The sequence below is a fragment of the Diadema antillarum genome, unplaced genomic scaffold (assembly GCF_040938485.1).
Source record: "Diadema antillarum isolate AM-2024a unplaced genomic scaffold, OU_Dant_1.0 seq00000633_RagTag, whole genome shotgun sequence".
Lineage (NCBI taxonomy): Eukaryota > Metazoa > Echinodermata > Echinoidea > Diadematoida > Diadematidae > Diadema > Diadema antillarum.
The window spans coordinates 1,493,883-1,520,578 of NW_027271550.1; the positions used below are offsets into that span (position 1 = coordinate 1,493,883).

Consider the following 26,696-nt stretch of genomic DNA (forward strand, 5'->3'; position numbering starts at 1 on the left):
TTCATCCTGGACAGATTACTGGCACTACTGGAGCTTTCATGCCCACCAGCGCATTTCATTTGATATTCTCTGATGTCTGTTATTGTTCCTAGAGAAGCATGAAGTAAGTAGAATCATGATGTCAAGTGTGGCGAAAGGTATCACGTTAATGGGGATGGCAGTACCAGTAATACTAATAGGTCTATACAGTTCGGGAAACCCACTCACAAGGGGGGCCCCTCCTTATAAGTAACCCGTCCCCCTTATAAGTAACCCCGTCCCCCTTATAAGTAACCCCCGGGGCACCCCTTATAAGGAGTCTCCACGCTTTTTTGCAATGCAACGCGAAAATGAAAGGACTGCGGCAATTCGCTTGATTATGTCCATAAAGCTTCACAAGTTTCCTAGTTACTCACGAAATTTGAGCAAAATCGGTTTGAGGCATCATATCTAAAATCATGGATTTAAATGCGATGTCAAACGACCCATGCGAATGCTGAAATGCGAGCGATTACTGGCGTGAGTGTCGCCAGGCGCGGCGGCGCGGCAATGCTTGAGTGCAGACGTGGCGACTGAGTACCGTACTCAGTCGCCACGTCTGCACTCAAGCATTGCCGCGCCGCCGCGCCTGGCGACACTCCCGCCAGTAATCGCTCGCATTTCAGCATTCGCATGGGTCGTTTGACATCGCATTTAAATCCATGATTTTAGATATGATGCCTCAAACCGATTTTGCTCAAATTTCGTGAGTAACTAGGAAACTTGTGAAGCTTTATGGACATAATCAAGCGAATTGCCGCAGTCCTTTCATTTTCGCGTTACATTGCAAAAAAGCGTGGAGACTCCTTATAAGGGGTGCCCCGGGGGTTACTTATAAGGGGGACGGGGTTACTTATAAGGGGGACGGGTTACTTATAAGGAGGGGCCCCCCTTGTGAGTGGGTTTCCCGAACTGTATAGGGGCACACGTGAATGATGCGAGATGGTCTGCAATGAATGGTCCCATACGTTCGATTTGACGTCATTCCGCATTGTGTGCATAGCTGATACAGTAGAATCTATTTAACCGGCATAGATCTATAGAAAGATTTATAGATGTGTTTCATGAAGGTCAGATTGATTGCAGAACGAAATGAAGCAGGTCACAGCTGCATAGCAGATGTAATTTATACAGTAATATAAATCAGTATGCCCGCATGTGTTTCATGAGACATGAATATGAAGCCAGTGAAGGCCTGCATGATTGCAGAACGAAATGGAGCAGGTCACGTAATAAAATTTACTTAAAGTAGGGTAAATTACAGAATACAGGCAACCAATCACGGAGAGCACAAACCGCTCTGAAAAGAGCGTAATTATGCTTGCCAATAGCAACCATCAAAAGTATTAATCCGATCTGCGATACAGTCCGTCGTGATTCGGCTGTCGACAATTGCATTTGATTTGTTTGCGTCTGTTTTCTTTGGTCTGTGTGGTGAGAGTGTGGTACCGGTATTCATACATAGTTTTCTGGGGTTTCGGGGGTGTCCCCTGAAAGCGATAATAATGTTCTAGATCCTGACGATGCAAGTCTAGACTATCCGTTAAAATTTACACGAATTTACGATGTATACTGTAGTTATGGGTAAACTCGGCCTAGCGGGTAAAGTCGGCCCCAGCGCGCGCTGTACAACTTTACGCACTAGGCTGAGTTTACCCATAACTACGGTACTCACGTTTTTCGGAGTTGAGGATAGTCCGTATCCTAGAAAACAATAGAAATTTACATGAGACTAGAAAACAATCACTTATCTAATTGCTGATGCTAGCTTACAGTAGAGCTTACGCACTGTGTGGGTGCGCTTGACAGCCCACCATGTTGACTCAATGCAGTCAATACAACAGTACACGACATCACACATGAACAGCTTTGCGTAGTGTAGCAGTGGTAGCGCGTATTGAGTCTGCAGAATGCGCGCATGTTTACTAGTATAGTGTATACAGGCATAGTGGTCAAGCGCGCAATTGTCTCTTGACAGTACACGTATACGCACTGCCTTGCCAAACTAGTGTAGTGTGCATGTGATTAATTGTGAATGACTTGTGTCGAAAAGAGTGAAAGAAAGAAGGGCTGCCAGCTGTGATGACGTCGTCATGTTCAAAGTAGTTCCGTCAAAATCAGCTTGATTTTCTTTATCGCAATTTACTTGAGTTATCTTGATTTAGAGCAGTTTTCCTCCGAAACCACTCAATTTTCTTTAAAATTGTGTGGTCAACCAACTTTTTGACGGCTGTTCCGTTTCCGGGCTTTTTTGGGGCCCCAGACGACGGGAAAGACAAATTTCAGCCCTTCGGGCTAAAATTCATCTCTCAGGGAGAGCCGCCGTAGGCGGGGCCAAAGGCCCTGTCTCCAGCGGCTTTTATACGCACTTATATGCTAACTTATATGACACAAGACTGGTATTCTGTAATTTCCCTTAAACTATAAACAGTGATAAAGGCATAAATAATTTACCATTTGCAGATGAAACAAAAACCCAGCATCATTGCTTCAAAATAGTTCTAAGAATCTATTAGTTAGGGAAAGAAACAACCAATGTAAAAATTTGAACCAGTACACTGTATAGACACCTAATCGATGTTAAGTACATATTGTTAATATACAAAATGTTAATGATAGTTATATAAATGTTTCCAGACAAAATCGTCTTCTACAGTTATGGTCTAATGAGAAAAATAGTGACATCTCATTATATTTTAGGCTCTACTGCTAACATTTTGTTATGGTACAATGTTTTGTGATACAACTGACCTACACATATGCATCAAAAGTGATTTCGTGAACATTTTTTTTAAGTAACGGCTCCCAAGGGTAAACAGGACCTTTAAAATTTGATTAGACTTCTGTCCCTTGAGCGATCTTAATCTCTTACCATTCAGTTCAAGTTCAAAAGACTGTAGAATCATGATTAGTCAAGGCACTCAAGCTGAGAGTAAGACTAGACAAAGTACAAGTGCAGTGGCTAGTGCAGCAGTGAAAGACAGATGAAAAATTACTCAGCCATTGTCTCCAGACCAGTTGTAAATTTGCTAGTTAAGTTAATGGTCCAAGACTGCACTTCCTTCTGATGTTGATTTAGAACTCACTGACCCACCAAATAACCAAAGAAATAGACCTAATCATTTGCCATATATACAAGTACAGCTGTATGTGCACTTCCAACTCCTTGTATTTTCAATGTTTGTGTCCATCCGTCTTTTGTATGTCATGTTGTTGTTAATGTTATGTTTTGTGTATCTTCTGTGATACAGGTTGAATGTAGATGGCCTGCTGGTGTACTTCCCTTATGACTACATCTACCCCGAGCAGTTCATGTACATGCTGGAGCTGAAGAGACTTCTGGATGCTAAGGTGGACATCTTCTCCAAGTCGTCACAAAACCAACACTAGCTTACATGAAAGTGTACAGACACTGCAGACATAAAGCAAGCTTCCCATAATTCTACCGTAATGCCGCCCAAAATTTGACCGTTGGCTTCAAGTTAAACCTATACTCCTGTACGCAGACTTTGAATTTTGGCATGGGAGGTTAAACCTTGGTACAGGTTTTTTATGTGTGGGTTTATGGGTGTCATATGAATGTCTGAACAATTTTGGACTCTTCATACACATGTGTGTGCCACTTGTTCAGTAATCTGCAGATGGTGTGTTGTGTGAAATGCGACAAATCGTAGATGACCACTGAAATAAGAAAAATAACCAGATAAAAAATGTCATCTATGGAGACGATATAGCTGTGGGCATGATCAATTTGTAATCTGTAATCTGAATGAATTAAGAATCACATGTTAAAATAAGTAAGGTCAACAGATGATCTACATTACCTTTATTCTCAGAGACTGATCAGATCATAACCATAGAAAATCACTTTATGACTGCTCATGTCACTAGCTAATAGTCATTGTTTTTCATATTCATATGGCACCAGATCTTTGAGCACTGTTAAAGCAATTAGTATTATGAGATGATTATCTATGTAGGTGTCACACCCAGTGTAGAAGTGACACACCTACATGATACATTTCCAATGTATTGTCTTAATACAAGCAGGCTACAAATGGAAAAAGTGTTACTGACTTATTTTCATTGAGCCGAACTGGAATTTGTGTAACAATATCTCTCTAATTATTTTGATAGTTGTCAACATTTGATGAAAAAAAAAAAATGCAGAGATTTCACTTGTTTGCTTATTTGTAGGTTCAGTGTCCTTCATGCAACTGACGTGTGATATTCCAATTAATGTGCACTTTCCAAATCTTTCTCAGGGACATGGAGTGTTGGAGATGCCATCGGGTACGGGAAAGACGGTCTCCCTGCTGGCGCTGATTGTTGCTTACCTCACCACCAATCCTCATGACCTCACAAAGCTCATCTACTGCTCCAGAACTGTCCCAGAAATTGAAAAGGTAGGACATGATATGTAGCGTGCTTCAGGCACACCATCTTCAATGGTCCTTTACAAAATGAAGCAGTGAATTGCCTTGATGTAGGACATTGGGTAATGTGATTATAGTATTGTTGTGATGTGTTGTGTCTCTTTGTCATTGTCTTTGGTGTGCAGTGTGTAGAAGAACTGCGGAGACTTCTGGAGTACATCGAACAGGAAACTGGTGAAACTCCAAACTTTCTTGGACTTGCTCTAAGTTCCAGGAAGAATCTCTGCATCCACCCAGTGGTGAGTGAGCAATCGAAAAAATAAGTAGACAAAGTTTTAGCCTTTGCATTTTATGTATTAAACTGATTGAAAATATTTCAATACAAGACAATTGAAGGTAATGTAATGTTACTGTGTCCTATTTTATTATACTCTTTTGAAAGGTGTGATGTTGAAATCGAGGTAACTCAATGAAATTATAATGGAGGATGCCTAGCTAGAAAATAAGATTTACAAGGCCACGACAACATTTGCCATTGTACTTAAACAATGTGCTGAAGTATGCTTTTATTTCTAATTGCCAAATGAACAGGGCACTGGGTATGAAAATTGACTCCCATCTTATACGTGGATGTCATTTTTTTAAATAGAAATACCAGTACAGCATGTAAAAGAAGTATGCTGCTAAATGATGCAAGGTGCAATCATGGTTATTCATCTTTTGACATCAGTATAATTGAATGACAATTTAATTTGTCATGCATTGTAGTTATCATGGTTGTTATAATAAATTACATATAGTCAAACCTGTCTATATAGCAGCCACCCAAGGGAGATGAAAAACATGGCCATTATAGACAGGTGGCTGTTCTTTGACATGCTTTTTCTCCTGGAGGGAATTGTTTTTAGTGGTCTTATATGGCAGGTGGCCGCTAAGACAGATTTGACTGCATTAAAAAAAGAAATATAATTGAATGCTTGTACAGAAATCAAAGGTTTGAAACCAATGCACGACTCTCATAATGCATGTGTCTTCTGAAGGTGAGTCAAGAGAGATATGGGAAAGTAGTTGACAACAAGTGCCATGCCCTCACCGCATCCCATGTGAGACAACGCCGAGCACATGACCCGACCATCCCAGGCTGTGATTTCTACGAGGTTGAGTAGAGTTTGTCTTCTTTCTGTAGTTGTGACATTGACCATGATTACACTTGATGTGATATCATAATATGAAAGTATGCCAAACCACTCCTGCTTTTATAGTAACTTCATCAATCCTGGTGCAGAAACAAGTAATTTTGAATATGTGGATTGTACCGGTAGTCCCTAGAGTTTGCTTATTGCCATCGATATAAACAAGGATTGTGGGTCATTATAGCAAATGAAAAGAACTAATTACAATTTATGTCATCCATTATTGTACAGTTAAAATTATATCCATTGATATAGACCAGGATTGTGAGTATGATAACAAATGAAAAAAAAAAAAAAAGATTTTTATCATCCATTACTGTCGGTTACACATAATAGCCATTGATATAAACCAGGATTGTGGGTCATGAAAGCAAATGACAAAAAAAAAACCAACAACAACCAACAACTGATTTATATCATCTATTATTGTGCAATTACAGATTATAGATTCTGTCTGTGAGATTATATTTGGGTTCGTTTCTAATGGCATTTAGCATTACAAATAGTCATAAAATTGTAGAGTACTGACATTGTACCTGCATGATATGCAGATTGCAAGACATTAAAAAATCTTCATAATCTCAAGTGGGAGTAATTCTTAAGGGAAAATTTATGTACTTATCTGTGTGAAAAGAAAAGGTTCTAGCTTAATTTGTGATCATAAAACCTTTGAAATCAGGAGAATGCTGTTTTGTTTCCTCCCTCTTCAAAGAATGTGTATAGACATTAAATGAGTATAAACACATTAATACATGAAAAAATCCTTGGGTATTCATCCACAAATTGATAATAGAACCCTATCATTATACCCAGGAATTTGATGCGAGGGGACGGGATTCTCCCCTGGAGCCAGGAGCCTACAGTCTCGATGATCTCAAAGATGTCAGTCGGCAGAATAGCTGGTGCCCCTACTTCCTGGCTAGGTATACGGTAAGAGAGACAGACTGACAGCCTCTCCATTTGAGTTTTTATAATTTGATCTATTTCTTGTGCTGTAGTACAGTGTGAGGTGTATACAAGTAGACAACCTTTGCAAACTATTTTTCATTTTTGTTTGATTATCTTGTCATTGCATTTCTTCTGTCCTTTTGTTTTTATTAATTTCTTCTTTCTTTCGTTCTGTTATTCCATCATACATTCATTCATCAATATATCTAACCAGTAGCCACCTTTCTATCTATTTTTTCATCCATCTTTCTATCCATCCAGTTATCTGTCTGTCTGTCTGTCTGTTTATTTTCCTATCTTCTTATATGTTTACCTTTCTGTCTATCCATGTGCTTTGGCTCTGCATGGTAGACATACATTTTCTCTTGAATTTCCCTTTGTAAAGATTTCTTTCTGTGACTCATTAAAAAAAAACCAAAAAACAAAATGTCCCTACTGTGCCTGGCAGTATCTTTTATGTAATGGTGTGGAAGTTTTTGCTGAAGTAATAATAGTTGCCTGCTTTTGTATTTGAATGTGATAGATGGGCCATGCAAACCTGATTGTGTACAGCTATCACTACCTCCTCGATCCAAAGATTGCAGAACTAGTCTCCAAGGAACTATCCAAGAAGTCCGTTGTTGTCTTCGATGAGGCTCATAACATCGGTAAAAGTCCATTAATTTTCCCTTAGTTTGTGAGAGTGAGCATTGGTAAAAGTCCATTCATTCTTCCTTAGTTTGTATGAGTGAGCGTTGTTTAAAGTAATGAATTTGCCGTCTTGCGTGCTTATCATTTCTGTCTTCATAACTTTTGTCATATTATCCCAAAATCACAGTTTGTACAATGAGTGAAGTACATCAGAAATCATAATTGTTGATACAAATATTAAATGTAAGTATTTCACTTCTTCAGTGTTTCAAGGATGTAGGAGTATCATATTAAATATGATAGTCTTTTAATCATTTTTAAAGGGATAGTACAGTTTTGGTGGAGATGAGAATTGGGTTTCTAACTTTTTGCGAAATACCAAGAAAACACTTATGATGTAGTACAGAACATACCATTTTAAGAGGAATTCAAAGTTTATTTGACGAAAATCGGGTTTGGAATGACTGGAACATAAAAAAACAATGTAAAACAAAGCGATCGTAATAAAGTGTGGGTCCCACACTTTATTAGAATCGCTCTTTTTTGATATCTCAGCCATTTCAAAATCAATTTTCATCAAATAAACGTTGAATTCCTCATAGAATTACATGCTCTTTCACATTTTATAAGAGGTTTCTCATTATCTCACCAAAAAATGTTAGAAACCTGAAATTAGGTCTCAACCATAACTGTACAATCCCTTTAACTGTTCACCAAGTACCTTCATTGCTTGAAATTTGCATTTGAAGCAATTTACTATGTGATATCCTCTGGGAACAGTTACAATGGCGCCGCTGATGCATACTATCAAACTAATGCTTAGTCTTTTTGCATAGTATGCACAATATCTCTAATTGAATCAATGTTGTATCCTTAGAGGGATTTAACTTGTGGTTGACCAATGTAGCATTGAACTACAATATTTACAAACCCCCTGTAATCTTGATGTGTATGGCACTATAATTCAATTTCTGTTACAGATAATGTCTGCATCGATTCACTGAGTGTACACATCAGTCGCAGAATTCTGGACAAAAGCTGCCAAAGCCTTGATGGACTTACAAGAAATATCAACCGGTAAACATCACTTTCTGACATCTATATATGATTCCTGTATGGCTTGTAATTTTCATGATGTATCAGTGTTTATAACTCGTATATTACTGTATACGCCATATATTTTGCGAGTCTAAATTTTCGCGAATCGAGATCGCGACTTCCTGACGATTTAGCGAGTGGTCAAATTTGCGATCATGGAGTCCTGTACTGAATGGAGAAACTGTATACGCGTACATCATATTCAAATCGGGATCAGAGTCAATATTTTCTCATGTCTTCAATTTCATGAATTGCAGCAAACACGCGGAATTCACGAAAATAAAAAACCTCGCAAAATATTCGGCGTATACAGTACTTGTGAATATTCCTATGTGATTACAAACAAACCAAACTATAAAAACAACCACAAATGTGCCTTTTTTTCCTCCTGACTTGGTGCTGCTTCTCTGCAAACCACTCTTGGATGATTATTACGCGACGCATCCTGAATAGGATTAAAGAGACGGATGCTCAGCGGCTGAGAGAGGAGTACCAGCGGATGGTGGAGGGACTGAGGGAGGCGAGTAGAGCCAGGGAGACCGACGTCCATCTGGCCAATCCAGTGTTGCCGGACGAAGTACTGCAGGGTAGGTAGAAAAGTCCTGTCACCAAGATACAGCGAGTCCAGTGGCGACTCTCGACTTCACCATCTGAAATACCAGGGGGGCATTTCATGAAGGAACTTGTCGGATAAAATATCTGACAAGTCAGTTATATCCGACAAGTTTTGAGAAATTCTTTAGTCTGATTGGCTGATTTCTCTGAACTTGTCGGATATAACTGACTTGTCAGATATTTTATCCGACAAGTTCCTTCATGAAATGCCCCCCAGGAATGTGTTCACACTATTTAACCCATTGAAGACTAGTCCTGAGTATACTCAGGCAGGTGTCTATGAAAATGCATGTTACAGCAAAATCAGTCTGTCCTCAATGGGTTAGTGTCTGCAATATTGTCATCTTCCTGTTTTTCATGAAATGACTCGTTCCAAGATTTTTTGGGTGGTTGTTTATTTTGCGGGCATTCTGGTAACAGCTTGCAAATTTTGAGTGTGAGAAAACATAATACCAGAGGGCAATTAAACTGTAAAATTTGACAAAGCTGGTACAAATGCTTTTAAAAAAAAGAAGAACATTCTTGAATATCAGATGAGCCAGCAAACAGAAAATATGTAGTTTACAGATTTGCATAGGTCTGCGGGGAACTTGGGGATAGAAAAAGAATCTTTGTTATTAAAGCCAGTCCTGCTTATCATCACATTCCTCATCTACTTTGGTACAGAGGCAGTACCAGGCAGCATTCGAACAGCTGAGCACTTTCTTGGTTTCATGAGGAGGTTTGTGGAGTATCTGAAGACAAGGTTACGGGTCCAGCACGTGATCGCGGAAACCCCCGCTTCATTTCTGAAGGATGTCTTTTCCCGGGTCTGCATTGAGAGAAAACCACTGAGGTAAAAACCTACCTCTAAATCACCCGAACATTCTGACATGTTCATTAGTTCATACTTTAAATACTTATCTGCCTCCTAATTTGTTTTTTTTTAATCTTGTTCACATGATGCCTTAAGAACACAAATGCATGATATGACACAAAGACAAAAAGACATTCATTCACACTGAAATATGTTGCCTGAAATAACATACTTCACATTATAGACAAGTAATGTATGCATTTGTTCACATTTGGCAATGCCATCTTCATTCCTTTTTTAGTTTTTCTCATTAAAGCTCTATTCTTTCATCCCTAATACATGAATAACTTCTCACAAGAATGCCATTGAGGCTGCATACAGATTGTATTAAGCTCATTACAAATATAATATTCTATTATTATCATCATCATCATCATCATCGTTATCATTATCATTCTTTATCTCATTCTCATTCTCATCTCATCATTATCATTTTCATCATTATCATCATCATCATTATCATTATCATTATTATCATTATTGCCCATTGTGGAATGATAGATTAAAAAGCTGTGTTGCCAGTGTTTATCGTTTTGCCTTTACTGCAGATTCTGTGCAGAGAGGTTGGACTCCCTCCTCCGCACCCTTGAGCTGACAGACATGCAGGACTACTCATCCCTCATGCTTGTTGCGGCCTTTGCCACACTGGTCAGCACGTACACCAAAGGTCAGTAGCTGCTTGACCGCCACCTCTGCTACTTGGTTATTCCTGTCATTCCATAAGACAGAAGATAGTCAGTTTTATAGCGTACTGTAAAACCAGAAACATTCGCGGCATGGAACTTTTGTAAATTGGAGCCGACGGTCACGGCATGGAACTTTTGCGAATTCGCTACTGGCATTCAATGCATCATGTGTGGACAAAACTTTTGTGTGCATTTTACTTTTGTGAATCTTGGCTGCTCGTAAAATTCACGAAAGTTTCATGCATGTGAAAAGTTCTGGTTTTATACAGTACTATAGATGTTGAATATTTACACTGGGGGTGGAGGTTATTTCACAAATTTCGCAAGTCAAAAAAATTTACAAATTTAACAACCCACCTAAATATTGGCCCTCAGGTATGTGAGTACTGAGTATGAGAGCAATGTACACACACATTTAACATGGGCAGGCAGCAGCTGCACACATATGGCTAGCCTACTGTGTGCACATGCATGCCTACAGTTATGCCTGTGAGCTTCATGCAATACAGTATTCACACTCTTGATCTGGGAATTCCAACACCTGCAAAATATTTGGCATCTGTAGTATGCTATAGGTCATAGATCAGTTTTGTCCTCCTCATTCCTTGTTCTTTGTGCCATCAGTAAATGTAATTCCCCATAGGAGTAATACAATATGTGACACAGCCAGTTCCGGAAAGCAAAGGTTCAAAATTCATTCCCAGTCTTTGTTATTATAACGGTAGCACTTGATCTTTGAAACAGCTAAAAATTGAATGGGATGTTAAGATGAAGTGGAATCAGTGAGTGTGACTTCATCGTTACTTTTGAGCAAAATGTCATGATCCTTGTTGCTGCGGTCATAATATTGAAATGGCATACATCATGATTTTGTATGCAAGAAGTAAATCATTGAGGTACTAGGTGTTTCAAAAAACATTTCCCACTTTTGTTTCTTAATAAAACGAAAAGTATACATTGGATAACACTGTCATTGATATGAGTGATAGCTGAATAGTGTACAATTTAGTTGAAGGCGGTTTAAATATGAAAGAATATATCAATTTCATGAAATCAATGATTAATTTCACAGTTAGGTTCCAGATTTTGCTCCATTTTCAACCCTCTGTACAAAATTTCACTCTGCACAGGGGTCAATGGGTGTGTATGGGAGTGTGTGGTTAACACCCTGACAATGGTCCTGAACAATGGCCAGGGTTTGAATGCTTCATTATTTATTCATGAGAAATTCCACTATCACAACTAGTCTTTATTCAGCCTCTGGCAGTATCTGTGAAAAGTCAAACGCTTGCCGATATACCGTCACTGAGTCGCGACAGTGCTCTCTCTACTTCTGGAAAACGAAATTACAGTGAATAACTTCTGTTCTATCGTAAACATGGTGACAGGAAGCGAAGAGAATCAATTAGAGTATACACTTGTGTATATGGAGCCTTAATCTACTGTGAAACAAATCGCCCCATTGATAAATGCTGCTGAACTCTTTACCAAAAATGATCTCTTTTTATCGAAATAGCGACAAATTTGTCAGACTATTTATTTAGTAGACAGTTGTACTAAAATTAGGAATTTTCGATCATTTATGCTTATTTATATCCTAAATTTAGTGATATGTGAAGCAAAATTTGAAAATGATTGCCAGCTGGAATGAAATGTGGTGTTTGCAAGTTTCCATGTGCTTACTTTTTCCATGTGCATGCATATTACCCTTTACCGAGCATTAATTCAGACTAGCAGTGCCGAGGGCAATCCACATGAATTATTGATTAAGCATTCATGTGCCAGGGAGCGCGAGACTTACGCCTAGTCAACAGGTGGTTCAGGCATGTCCATTGTTCAGGGCCATTGTCAGCACACACTCACATACACATCATTGGGTCCTGTGCAAAGTTCATTTTTGTACAGAGGGTTAAAATTTGACCAAAATCTGAAACCTTACTTCAAAATCAATCTTAGATTTAATGAAACTGACTTATGCTTTCACATTTCAATTACCTTCAACAAAATTGTACACTATTCAGCTATTACTCCTATCAATGACAGTTTTATTGAATGAATAGTTATTGAACTATTAACGATCAAAAGTGGGAAATGTTTTTTGAAACACCTAGTAGTTAGTAAATACTAGGTGTTTCAAAAAACATTTCCCACTTTTGTTTCTTAATAAAACGAAAAGTATACATTGGATAACACTGTCATTGATATGAGTGATAGCTGAATAGTGTACAATTTAGTTGAAGGCGGTTTAAATATGAAAGAATATATCAATTTCATGAAATCAATGATTAATTTCACAGTTAGGTTCCAGATTTTGCTCCATTTTCAACCCTCTGTACAAAATTTCACTCTGCACAGGGGTCAATGGGTGTGTATGGGAGTGTGTGGTTAACACCCTGACAATGGTCCTGAACAATGGCCAGGGTTTGAATGCTTCATTATTTATTCATGAGAAATTCCACTATCACAACTAGTCTTTATTCAGCCTCTGGCAGTATCTGTGAAAAGTCAAACGCTTGCCGATATACCGTCACTGAGTCGCGACAGTGCTCTCTCTACTTCTGGAAAACGAAATTACAGTGAATAACTTCTGTTCTATCGTAAACATGGTGACAGGAAGCGAAGAGAATCAATTAGAGTATACACTTGTGTATATGGAGCCTTAATCTACTGTGAAACAAATCGCCCCATTGATAAATGCTGCTGAACTCTTTACCAAAAATGATCTCTTTTTATCGAAATAGCGACAAATTTGTCAGACTATTTATTTAGTAGACAGTTGTACTAAAATTAGGAATTTTCGATCATTTATGCTTATTTATATCCTAAATTTAGTGATATGTGAAGCAAAATTTGAAAATGATTGCCAGCTGGAATGAAATGTGGTGTTTGCAAGTTTCCATGTGCTTACTTTTTCCATGTGCATGCATATTACCCTTTACCGAGCATTAATTCAGACTAGCAGTGCCGAGGGCAATCCACATGAATTATTGATTAAGCATTCATGTGCCAGGGAGCGCGAGACTTACGCCTAGTCAACAGGTGGTTCAGGCATGTCCATTGTTCAGGGCCATTGTCAGCACACACTCACATACACATCATTGGGTCCTGTGCAAAGTTCATTTTTGTACAGAGGGTTAAAATTTGACCAAAATCTGAAACCTTACTTCAAAATCAATCTTAGATTTAATGAAACTGACTTATGCTTTCACATTTCAATTACCTTCAACAAAATTGTACACTATTCAGCTATTACTCCTATCAATGACAGTTTTATTGAATGAATAGTTATTGAACTATTAACGATCAAAAGTGGGAAATGTTTTTTGAAACACCTAGTAGTTAGTAAATACTAGGTGTTTCAAAAAACATTTCCCACTTTTGATTCTTAATAATTCCTAAACTATATATCAAATAACATTGTCATTGATATGAGTTATAGCTGAATAGTGTACAATTTTGTTCAGGGTGGTTTAAATATGAAAGCATAAATCAGTTTCATGAAATCCATAATTAATTTCACAGTTAGGTTTCAGATTTTGCTCTATTTTCAACCCTCTGTACAAAACGTTCACTTTGCACAGGGGTCAATGGGTGTGTGTGGGAGTGTGTGGTTAACACCCTGACAATGGTCCTGAACAATGGCCAGGGTTTGAATGCTTCATTATTTATTCATGAGAAATTCCACTATCACAACTAGTCTTTATTCAGCCTATGGCAGTATCTGTGTAAAGTCAAACGCCTGCCGATACTGTCGTTGAGTGGCGACAGTGCTCTCCCTACTTCTGAAAAACGAAATTACAATGAAAATCTTCTGTTCTGTCGTAAACATGGTGACAGGAAGCAAAGAAAATCAATATAGAGCATACACTTGGGTATATGGAGCCTTAAATAAATCTACTGTGAAACAAATTGCCCCAGTGGAAAATGCTGCTGAACTCTTTACCAAAGATGATCTCTTTTTATTGAAAAAGCGACAAATTTGTCAGATTAGTAGACAGTTGTAATAACTATTAAAATGAAGAACTCTAGATCATTTATGCTTATTTATATCCCAGATTCAGTGATATGTAAAGCAAAATTTGAAAATGATTGTCAACTGGAATGAAATGTGGTGTATGCAAGCACATGGAAACATGTGCTTACTTTTTCCATGTGCATATGTTTTACCCTTTACCGAGCATGAATTCAGACTAGCAGTGCCCAGGGCAATCCACATGAATTATTGATTAAGCATTCATGTGCCAGGGAGCGCGAGACTGACGCCTCGTGAACAGGTGGTTCAGGCATGTCCATTGTTCATGGCCATTGTCAGCACACACTCACATACACATCATTGGTTCCTGTGCAAAGTTCATTTTTGCACAGAGGGCTAAAATTTGACCAAAATCTGAAACCTTACTTCAAAATCAATCTTAGATTTCACGAAACCAATTCATGCTTTCGCATCCAAATTGCCTTCAACAAAATTGTACACTATTCAGCTATTACTCATATCAATGACAGTTTTATCAAATGAACAGTTTTTGCACTGTTGATGATCAAAAGTGGGAAATGTTTTTTGAAACACCTAGTATTTTCTTAAAGAGGAAAATGTTTGATTTCCCCTCAGGTTTCAGTTTGATCATTGAACCCTTTGACGACAAGACACCCACAATATCAAACCCAGTCCTTCATTTTAGGTGAGCAAAGCCACATTAACGTTTTTCAGCAGTAGAAAAAAAAAAAGAGCACAGATTTTTCATAAGTTGCTTGTGTCTACAGAGTGTTTATTCTTTTCATTCATTTGTTAGCGAATAGATATAGTGTGTTGTTCTTGTAGATGTAATAGAGTATACCTCATCCCATGTACATTTTCTACTTTGTGGAGTAAAAATTCTAAAATTGCCTGTATTCCTGAATCAGCCTTATGGAAGAAACATGTGTTGGTTGCGGTGAATATTAACTCAGAACTTGTTTTAATTTTTTCTACACACCTCATTTAATACAGCACAACTGCATGCACCATCTACATACATGCAATGAACTACAGATAAGACTGTGAAAGTTAATGCCCATATGAAAATATAATTTTTTTTTCTTTTGCTCCACCATCACCAGTTGCATGGATGCATCCATCGCCATCAAACCAGTGTTTGATAGGTTTCAGTCGGTCATCATTACATCGGGGGTAAGTCTCTTGACATCAAGTTCCTACACCCATTGGGTCTCTTCAAGCTGTTTATAGTGTAATGCAGCTGAATTAAAGGCTGCACAAACAGTGTCAATCTTGAAATTCTCATTAGCCCCAAAGTAAAGCTGAAAAAAAAAAGTAGCATAAGGCATATGTAAGGATGGATCTTTTAGAATTTTGTGGCAAGCCTGTAATTTTCTTGTTGCTTTGACTATGAGGTCTACTCCTGAGGTATTGCCATATCTTAAAACCCAGCAAAGAAAAACTTTGTATGTTTGTCAAATGTTTGACAAATGCATTCACTTGCTAAATGTGATCAAGTGTGTGTGTGTGTGTGTATAAAAGTAAAATGTCTTTATGTTGTGAAAGTTATTTGTGTGTATTCGTGTGTGTTTGTGTCAGCGACAGTGTGCTTACTCATGTGTGCGTGCCTGTATGTCATACATTGAATCGTAACCCATTCTCTCGTATGATGGCATTTGTCAATTTCTTCTCATCTACTCACATTCAAATTCATGGGTTAACCGCTGCCCTTTTGTTCTCTGTCCATCTACCAGACCCTGTCTCCGCTGGACATGTACCCCAAGATCCTTGACTTCCGACCGGTTACCATGGCATCATTCTCCATGACGCTGTCTCGCAGTAGCATTTGCCCCATGGTGAGAAAGCGTTTATCTTGGAAAGAGCTGATAGTGACATCAGCTGCTTTTCCCCTTTCTACGTAGAACTATTTCATGAAATTGGTGGCATACAGCTTTCTCATTTTGTTAGTACGGTATGTGGTGGGTGATTATCACCTTGTCTCTAAGGCAAGCTGATAGTGTCCATTGGCATTTTGCATACTGTGCAATCACTTCAGTATGTACAAATCTTGTAGGCGTACCATGTGAGCTGTTATTTTTTGTTTGTTTGTTTGTTTTATGAAGTGAGTGATTTCTTTGCCTTGCATTCTTATAAGAAATAAACCTGAATTTGTGAAAATGCATTTCTAGTTTGATTGATTGGCATTATCATTTGTAATTCGTAAGTACAGTATGGTATATGAAGAGCAGAAGTATCCTAAGAAAATGTGTGCAGCAATCCAATTGCTCTAGTTTTTGCTCAGTTCTGTCTTTTCATCTCATGCTGTGTCTGTCTTATTGCTTTATTCCCCCTTCCTCCCATCAGATTGTAGCAAGGGGGAATGACCAAGTGGCAATCTCATCCAAATTTGAAAGCAGAGAAGATGTTGGTAAGAACACTATTAGTGTTTGGGTTGTGCGCAGTTAAGCCAAGTAGAGTCGATCAACATTATGAAAAAATATGCTGGTATGTTTGTTTTGTTTTGTTTGTTTCGTGTGTGTGCATGTGTGTCAGTGTGTCTGTGTATGTGTTTTGTCTGCTGAAGTTGGCTCCCCTGATTTTGTCTACTGAAGGGTAGAGAAAAAGAGATGCATGAAATTATTATTTTTAAAATCCTTTCTTTATCTCTTTTTGAATAGCCGTCATCCGTAACTATGGCAACCTGTTGGTGGAACTCTCCAACATCGTCCCTGATGGCATGGTGGCCTTCTTCACCAGCTACACATACATGGTAAATGATTTGTCCTTACTCTAAAAGTGTCTGTTAATGGATAAAGGGGACAAGGCTGTCGCCGTGGGAGTTATTCAAATATATTAATTGTCATTTCAAGTTGGTCTTTATGCTGGTTATCTAATCTGTGAAACTTGGTGAATATTTCCAGCCTAAAGTGGCTACTGATGAGATTTGTTTTTTGGGTTTTTTTTTTGTCTGTTGTTGTTTGCTCTTTTTTTTTTTCTTTTTTCTTTTTTGGTTTGATTCTTTTGATTTCTTTTTAATTTTTTGGTACTTTATATGATAAGCTTTGTAAATTCTGAGAAACTTTGGATTTGTTGTGATCAACCACAGTATATCAGTAGTGGCATGCATGATATTTTGATGCACATTGAAGTGGATGTGTAGCATGAACTCCAGTCTATCCCATCTTTCAGGAAATTTTCTGTATAGACTAGGATATCAGGTAGTTCTTCATAAATTGGGGGGAAAAAAAGGTGCAGAAGAATGTTTAAAGATCATGCAATTAGGATGAAAAAGATATGTGAATGAGAAGAGAGAGGATAAAATAGAAAGTTACCAATGTATGGCATTTGCATGCACTATTTTATTCTGATGTATAAAATTCGCTGGGCTTCCACTGTTCACTTGCAGGAATCCGTGGTGGCAACCTGGTATGAGCAGGGAATCATCGACAATGTGCAGAAGAACAAGCTGCTCTTCATAGAAACCCAGGATGCAGCGGAGACCAGTATCGCACTCAACAACTATCACAAGGTTGGAGAGCATAGCCCCTTGATAGTCAAATGGATTAATATTGATTATTTAGATTCAAGCATGTGTGTGTGACTGTGTGATTGTGGGAACCTTCAATGATACACAATATTTTGTTATTGTAGAGATTGAAGGAGCAAGTGAAGTTGAGAGTTGTACACCTCTCCATTTGTGCTTGATAGATTGATAGAAAGACTGGCTTTCGCTGAAAATTAACTGATATTACTGCTACGTATGCATGGTTGACCCTAGGTAGGTAGATGGACAGATAAACAAAGAGATAGCAAATATTTTTGTTTGTGTATCAATAATAGGGTTTTGCTATGCTGCATGTGAAGTAATTATCAGACCCTTGATCTATGTCATATTTATCTTGAAAATTGATTCCTCAGTGTGAGTTTTTGTGATGAAATGATTTGTGTAGTTCTGATTCCCTACAAGTGCTTTACTGCTGTTCGAAGAGAAGCCTGTCAAAAAGTGCACAAATATTTTGGCAGTAAGTGCAAATATTTACAGGTTTCTCTGTCACCAAGTTGTAGCAACGGAAAGCATGGTTCAATATTTTGTCTTTTCACAAGTGAATTCCAGAAATAGTAGAAAATATGTAATCATGCCTGTCATATTGTGTGTTGTTGTTTTGTTTTTGTGCTGCTTTCCAGAAAGGCTTGTGGTGTCTGCCAACTTTCTTTATCATGTTTTTTATTCATTTTGTTTTATTTCCTCCAGGCATGTGACAATGGGAGAGGAGCCATATTGCTGTCAGTTGCCAGGGGCAAGGTTTCTGAAGGCATTGACTTCGGTAAATGATAATATTTGATCTGTAACCCCTCCTTGTTGGTCAATCAATCATCAAGTTTGATATGCTGGATTTAACTGTTTAGATACAAGGAAGAAATAAAGAGAACAAATTTATTAAGGAATCAATTGGCACCAGGATAAAATTCCAATTTGTTGCATCAGTTTGAAGAATTGACCCAGAAAGACCCGAGAGTTCACAAACTTTGATGAACCTTGACGTAAATCCCCTTCTTACTAACAGATTGATGACTCTCGAGTGTAACATTGCATCTAGTTTGATATTACTATCTGATTTGCTTGTTCTTTGGTATAACATGCAGTTGAAATGTGATAGAAATGAGGTTTATTTTTGTTGATATACTGTAACATCATTTCATTAATAAATTGATAACCTGTTTTTTGAATGATTTTAACACAATGTGTGCATGTTTCATACATTGATTTGAGTTTGGATTTAGCAAACAAAACAATGAAAACAAACAAGAAGTTTATATCTTGTACTATAAATAATTGATTCTACCTACCCCCATCTTCCCATTCCTACTTTTGCCCACAGTTTGTTATGCAAGTGAATAACATCTTTGTGTATCATATGCTGGCTATGAATATGCAGTGTTATCTTCTCGTATGTTATCTTTTTATATGTAAAATTATGAATATACAATCTTTATCGATACAATGTAATCTTGTGTCTAAGCAAATTTGGTGATGCTATTCTGTACTCTGACCATTGCCAGACCACCACTACGGCCGGGCAGTGATCATGTTTGGCATCCCCTACGTCTACACCCAGTCCCGCATCTTGAAGGCGAGGCTGGAGTACCTCCGGGACCAGTACCAGATCAAGGAGAATGACTTTCTCACGTTTGATGCCATGAGGCATGCTGCCCAGGTAAAACGAACTCGATTAGTTTGCATTAACTTGCTCATTGCCTTTTTGTGAGCAAAAAGTAGATAAAGGTTACTCCTTTTTATGCCTCCGCCACGAAGTGGTGCCGGAGGCATTATGTTTTCAGGTTGTCCGTCCGTCCGTCCGTCCGTCCTTCTGTCCATTCTTCCGTCCGTCCGTCCGTCCTTCTGTCCATCCGTAATTGTCCCCGCCGAACGAGTTCGAGCAGGGGACTATGAAACGGGCTCCGTACGTGTGTGTGTCTGTGCGTCCGTGCGTCCGTCCGTCCGTGCGTCCGTCCGTGTGTGCGTCCGTGTGTGATCAAAATGTTCAATTTGCTACTTCTCTGTCATTTATGAGCCAATTTTGATTCTGTTTGCTTTATATGATAGCACTACATGGGAGCTTTAACCCTAAAAAGACTGGGGGGGGGCCTAAAAGGCCCCCCCCTCGACATTTCGCGCGATTACTCAGCAACACGCAATGCTCTCGCCGCGATGCTCTATGACTTTTTTCTTTCGAGTTTCCCGCACATTTTGACACCAAATTTGTGACGCCCGGGGGTACGGTTCTGACGTTACATAACTTTTTGTACATGCACGTGAGACCGAAAATGGCTCAAAAATGCGATTTTGTGTACAAAGTCAATACAAATTGAGTTTTATCACATGGTTCATATAAATATGCTTATTTTTACTCTCAATGGCTAAAATCAATTTGTTTTAGTAGTATTATGCTTCAAAAAGGGTCTGCCACAAATTTTGCTGAAAAAAACAACAAAAACAAAAGGTCGAAAAAACAAGGAAATACATAAGAAATTCATAAAACAATAAAATAAATAAGAAATTAATTTTGATACCGAATTTTTTTTCAAGTACATTTGCTAAGAATGCTACAAAGAATATCTAGACCAAAAATGAGCACTTTTGGAGCTTTATTTACTGATTTAGATAAAAAAGTCTGATTTCTCGCATAAATTAGCATAATTAATCAAAATAAAATAAAAGAAGACTATTTTGGAAAATTTAAATATACGATCTTGTAGATTACATCGCACACTACCATTGCGCAAATTTCCGCGGCGATCGCGCGATCCACGGCCGAGATCTTAAGGGGGGGCCCTTTAGGCCCCCCCCCCCAGTCTTTCGAGCTACCAAAATAGCCCAGTCTTTTTAGGGTTAAAACTTCTACACAGAATTTCAGTTGTGACCTTTGACCTTGACCTTTGACCTATATTGTACATTTGCTACAAAATGCTACTCCTTCGCCATTTCTAACCCGATTTCGATTCCGTTTGCTTTAAGTGATGGCACTAGGTGAGGGCTTCAAAACTTCTACACAGAATTTTGACCTTTGACTTCTTTGACCTTTGACCTTGATTTTTGACCTATATTGTACATTTTGCTACAAAATGCTACTCCTTCGCCATTTCTAACCCGATTTCGATTCCGTTTGCTTTATATGATGGCACTAGTTGAGGGCTTCAAAACTTCTACACAGAATTTTGACCTTTGACTTCTTTGACCTTTGACCTTGATTTTTGACCTATATTCTGCATTTTGCTACAAAATGCTACTCCTTCGCCATTTCTAACCCGATTTCGATTCCGTTTGCTTTATGTGATAGCAGTAGGTGAGGGCTTCAAAACTTCTACACAGAATTTTGACCTTTGTCTTCTTTGACCTTTGACCTTGATTTTTGACCTATATTGTACATTGGCTACAAAATGCTACTCCTTCGCCATTTCTAACCCAATTTCGATTCCATTTGCTTTATGTGATGGCACTAGGTGAGGGCTTCAAAACTTCTACACAGAATTTTGACCTTTGACTTCTTTGACCTTTGACCTTGATTTTTTACCTATATTGCACATTTTGTTACAAAATGCTACTTCCGGCGGGGACATATATTACGCACCGCGTAATTTCTACTTTTCCTTGTTAATTTTGTGGCAAGTGTAACTAAAAAACCTTTTGAGGTATCCTAATGAAACTTGGCATGTATGTGTATTAGGGGGTGAAGTTGTGCCTATCAATTTTTGGGTGCACATGCTCAAGGTCAAAGGTCAAAAGGTCAAGGTCATATACGTAAAATTTCACTATTTCCTCCATATCTATGCATTGCCTGACGATATTTTCTTGAAACTTAGTGTATACATGTATTACCCAATTAAGATTCTCTGGTGAAAGTTTGGGGTCATGAGGTCAAAGTTAAAAGGTCAAAAGGTCAAGTAGAAATATTAAAATTTCACTTTTTTCTCTGTACCTTGGAAATTGTTCAAGGTATCGTCATGGAACATAGTATATATACATGTACTGACTGGCAGTGATTATCTAGAGAATTTAGGGTTCATGGGGTCAAAGTTCAGGGGTCAAAGGTCAAGGGCAACACTTCAAAATTTTACTATTTCCCTCATATTTATGCAATGCCAGCAGGATTATTCTTTTTTACACTTTGTGTATGCATGTATAACCCAATAGAGATTCTCTGTTCAGTTTTTTTTTTTTTTTTGCCTCAAAGGTCAAAAGGTCAAAGATCAAGTGAATGTACTGAACTAACTGTTTCCTCCATATCTAGGAAATGGTTCAAGTTATTTTGAAACTTACTACATATTTTTGCATGTTCTGCCTGACGGTGATTATCTTAATATGAATTCTAGGGTCAAAGGCCAGATGAAAATGGCAACAATTTACTATTCAATACAGAAATTACACTTTTTCTGCATACCTTGAAAATTACTCATTGCATAAACTTATGAATGGATCAAAGTCAAGTTAAAGTTCTTAAATCTCCAAATACATGCTCTCCTATTCATCCAATTAAACCTAGGAAGGTGAACATTCAACATATTTGTGACAAACTTGTCATTTTAATATTTTGCCAATTTTGTGAAAATGTAATCACACGTTGTCCACATGTAACATAGACCTATTAAGAGAACTATGCATTATGGCGGAGGCATACCAGTCGCCATAGCGACATTTCTAGTTTAATTTGTTTTACCTTGTGTGTTTTATTTCTATCTACAGCGTATGTGTATTTTCATCTATATGTATATGTTTTCTTAGTATGCACATTTGATGATTCATTTAGTGCAAGCAAGCTACATTTCAGCATGCAGTCATCCCACGGACAAGGTTTTTTTATGCCTCCGCCAACGAAGTGGCCGGAGGCATTATGTTTTCGGGTCGTCCGTCCGTCCGTCCGTACGTATGTACGTACGTACGTCCGTCCCGTTTTGTTTTTGTTGATATCTCAAGAATACTTTGTTTGGATTTTAGGGTCATGGGGTCAAAGGTCAAAGGTCACAGGTTATTTTGTGAAAAAAAAGGTTGAAAATTCATGTTTTTCTCCATATCTCGCAAATGGTTCAAGGTATCTTCATGGAACTTAGTATATATGCTTGTTCCAATGGGTAGTAATTATCTAGGGAAGTTGGGGGGTCATGGTTCAAAGGTCAGGGGGTCAAAGGTCAAGGTCAACTCCTCAAAATATCACTACTTTCCTTATATTTATGCCATGCCTGAAAGTTTTTTTTTTAAACTTGATGTATGCATGTATTACCCGATATATATTCTGTGGGAAGTTTCTTGCCAAAAGGTCAAAGGTCAAAAGGTCAAAGGTCAAGTGAAAGTGTTGAATTGCACTTTTTCCTCCATATCTCAAAAGTAACTCAAGGTATCATCATGAAACTTACATATTTATGCATGTTCAACCTGACAGTGATTCTCTTTGGAACTGTGAGGTCAAAGGTTAAAGGCCAGGTTTAGATAATGCTATTTTCCCATTTGATACTGAAATTATACTTTTTCTCAATACCTTGAAAATTACTCAATGCATAAACTTATAAAAGGGTCAAAAGTCAAGTAAAAATCATCAGTTCCCCAAACACCTGCACTCTGACATTTTAATCATTCATCCAATTGAACCTAGTTCTAGGAAAGTGAACATTCAGCACATTTGTGGCAAACCTGTCATTTTGATATTTTGCCAGTTGTGTGAAACTGTCATCACACATTGTCAAGACATTGTACTATAGACCTATTAGGAGAACCATGCATTATGGCGGAGGCATATCAGTCGCCGTAGCGATATATCTGATTGTATGTATTTACATAACAACATAATACTTTCCATTTCATTTCATACATGTAGGAGTAAAGAAACGATGAGTTACGAGGAAATTGATACTGTTGAAGGAGACTTGTGGGATGCAGTATGGTATTACGGATGGTGCATATGTGGAGCAAATATGAGATAAATATTAATAAATGTGCTTTATGTTTGGAAATATCTGGAGGACTGGTAAGCAGTGATTTAATGATTTCTCAGTTTGTTTACTGTTTTTGTTTTTGTTTTTTTCCTCCCATAGTGTGTTGGACGTGCTCTCAGAGGAAAGACGGACTATGGCATCATGGTCTTTGCCGACAAGGTACAATTTGTGACCGACATCTTGTTTTCACCATGCAGTATGGCTGCCAAATACAGTGTAATAGACATTATGACATGCAGTTCCTTTCATACAAGATGACTGGAAAGTAGAGCTATGCATTTTGTATATTATGTATATCCCAGCTTTTCCTGAAGTTACCTGTTGCCTCCAAGATATTGCAGCGCCCTCTACCTGTGGCAGATATTTAGCGCACCAAGTCCCCCTAAGCCATAGGTTGATCTGCTGTACACATTTGTTATAATGAAATAAGCAATACAGAAGAACGCATGCTCGTTACTGATCTTAAAATGAAATTTTTGCCGTGCCTGCTGCTTGATATTGACAATTTAGAGGTGAAGGATGTTATGTTGAAAATGAGAGCTGTGGGGATGATTACCACTTTGTTGCAATCATTGAGTATTGTGTACAGCATTTGATCATGAGTTTTTAGCTAGTACTTGCCAAAATAAATCACAAGTTGCTCAGCTCTTCTTGATCTACCCTGCCTTTGTGTAGGCATCACTTTTTATTCTCCAATAATTCTATTTCTGATGTCCTGTTCATTACTGATTGTTAGTGTTATCTCTGTAGAAGAAAGCAGACGGTGACAGATTCCCTTGAAAACCTGTAATTATATTTGGATTGTTTGTTTTTCCTTTGTATCAGCGGTATTCACGAGCAGACAAACGGGGGAAGCTCCCGCGCTGGATCCAAGAGTACATGAGTGACGGCGTCCTTAACCTGTCCACCGATGAAGCCATGCAAGTCAGCAAGCGATTCCTACGCCAGATGGCACAGCCTTTCAAAAGGGTAAGGTTGTCTATCTGATGTATCAGTTGAGCATGGTGAAGGGAGTTTTAGGTCAGGTGGGATATTGGGTGCTGTATACACTACATCTTTCATGAGTATGATATTGCAAATCAGGACTTGTAAGACAATATTGCAAGTGGTTGAATTTGCAATTTACAGTCGTAGTGAAGGAATGAAAACTAAGGACTATACCTTTTCATCAGCAAAGTTAGTTATTCCCCACCCCACCCCATGATCGCTGAGATAATTATTCAGTGTGTGTGTGTTTTGAGTGGCAATATTTTTGCAAATTTCATTAATGCAGAAATACCGTGAAATTTACCGGTATTCTCCAGCATAAAGCAGTTTGTGATTCATTAGAGTTATTGTGACATCTAAAAATGTTGTTATGACTGCATCCTTGTAGTGGACACTGCTCTCTGTTTGGTAAACGTAGTTTCCATGCTATGATTTTGTTTTCTTTTTTGCACATTCTTCTAGATATATCCTTCTATTGCAGTCGAGAAATACAGCTGGCAATAAAAGAGACAGGGCTAAAAAAATTGATTCATATTGTGTGAAATATAGATTCTGTTCATGTTATCAGACACATACAATGTTGTGGATACAATTTTGGTTCCCCTTTTCATTCATGCAAATTACAAATGAACATTCACAAAAAAAAGGGAGGGGGATTTCTTACTCACCTTAAGATGTGACATTATTCCTCTCATTTGCGTATTTGATATCGGCCAGCAAGACCAGCATAATGTTGACTTCATAGGACTGGCAGTATGTGATGCTTTGCATATAGTGGCCCCAGATGTTGGGATTAGCACACAAATTATTCAGCATGCAATGCAATATTCATACAACATATGTCGCCTCAGAGACTATGTCTTGAGAATGATCTGCAGAGCACAACGGGGCACTCTTCCATTTTACCCGCGAAGCCTCTGGTCCATGTGCAGTCACCTTGCTTGTGTGTGTGTGTGTGTGTGTGTGTGTGTGTGTGTGTGTGTGTGTTCTTGTTCTTGTTGTTTTTGTTGTTTGGATGGTGCTGCTTAATTCGTATCATCCCTGTTTTACCCAGCTCTGCAATTCAATCTCAGCAAATAACACAATCTGCATAATTCCGTGCAAACCTGTGTGAAATTTACTGCCTCCTTCCAGTAAATGGGGGTTTGAGTTTGCGAGAGACCTCTGAGAATGGAAGGGTTAATGAGACCTTGTTTGGCAGACATTTTGTTCAGCGGACATAGACCTTGGCGCTTAATGAGTCTTTCTCTTTCAAGTAGCAATTGTCTGGATCAGGATAAAGTGCCACTGTAACCCTGAAGTGATGTTTTTTTCTTGTTGATATTCAACAGGAGGACCAGCTGGGGATGTCCCTTCTTACCTTGGAGCAGCTGAACTCGGAGGAGATGAAGCAGAAACTGGACCAGACTGTGCACCAAGTGTGAACGAGGAGCAGCGGAGTCAGTAACCATGGCAACGGTAGCTCATATACTCAACAAAGACATTCCTCTTATCATCTGTGCTTGATAAAACGTTCAGAAATGATGCCTTGACTTTGTGGTCCTGGTGGCGAGTATCAATGATTCAGGCAGAAATGGTTGAAGTTTCTTTAAGGATTAGGCATGGCTCAGTATACATCATGCACCCAGATATTCATGAGGCAGAGCATGTTTTGCCTGCCATGGACTGAACTAATGACAAGTATCTCAGCTGTTGGGATGCCGTGGCAATGAATGACCTCGCTTCCGAAAAGACAGCTTCAAGCCACACTTAGAGTGGAAGATCAAGTGATTGGTGAATGCTTCACCACGGAAAGGCATCGCCATTTCCGTACTTCCAGGACATCCCGCA

At 38.4% G+C, this 26,696-nt stretch overlaps 1 protein-coding gene across 1 annotated transcript; it reads left to right on the top strand.

The window, feature by feature from the left end:
- Nucleotides 1-26,290, top strand: LOC139736220 (general transcription and DNA repair factor IIH helicase subunit XPD-like). Its single transcript, XM_071646954.1, has 22 exons — nt 1-103; nt 3,270-3,369; nt 4,284-4,424; nt 4,580-4,693; nt 5,435-5,551; nt 6,401-6,517; nt 7,059-7,182; nt 8,146-8,242; nt 8,717-8,850; nt 9,545-9,713; nt 10,283-10,401; nt 15,030-15,099; nt 15,518-15,587; nt 16,148-16,249; nt 16,758-16,821; nt 17,072-17,163; nt 17,800-17,922; nt 18,646-18,718; nt 19,455-19,609; nt 23,979-24,038; nt 24,705-24,848; nt 26,198-26,290. The coding sequence occupies exons 1-22, from the start codon at nt 99-101 to the stop codon at nt 26,288-26,290; spliced, it is 2,283 nt and encodes a 760-aa protein (XP_071503055.1). The 5' UTR covers nt 1-98.
- Nucleotides 26,291-26,696: the final 406 nt, after the last annotated feature.

Bases quoted from the DNA above. Each gene is read 5' to 3' on its own strand.
- LOC139736220 (XM_071646954.1), top strand. The intron at 4,694-5,434 runs GTGAGTGAGCAA...TGTCTTCTGAAG, and splicing joins ATCTCTGCATCCACCCAGTG to GTGAGTCAAGAGAGATATGG. The intron at 18,719-19,454 runs GTAAATGATAAT...GACCATTGCCAG, and splicing joins TTCTGAAGGCATTGACTTCG to ACCACCACTACGGCCGGGCA.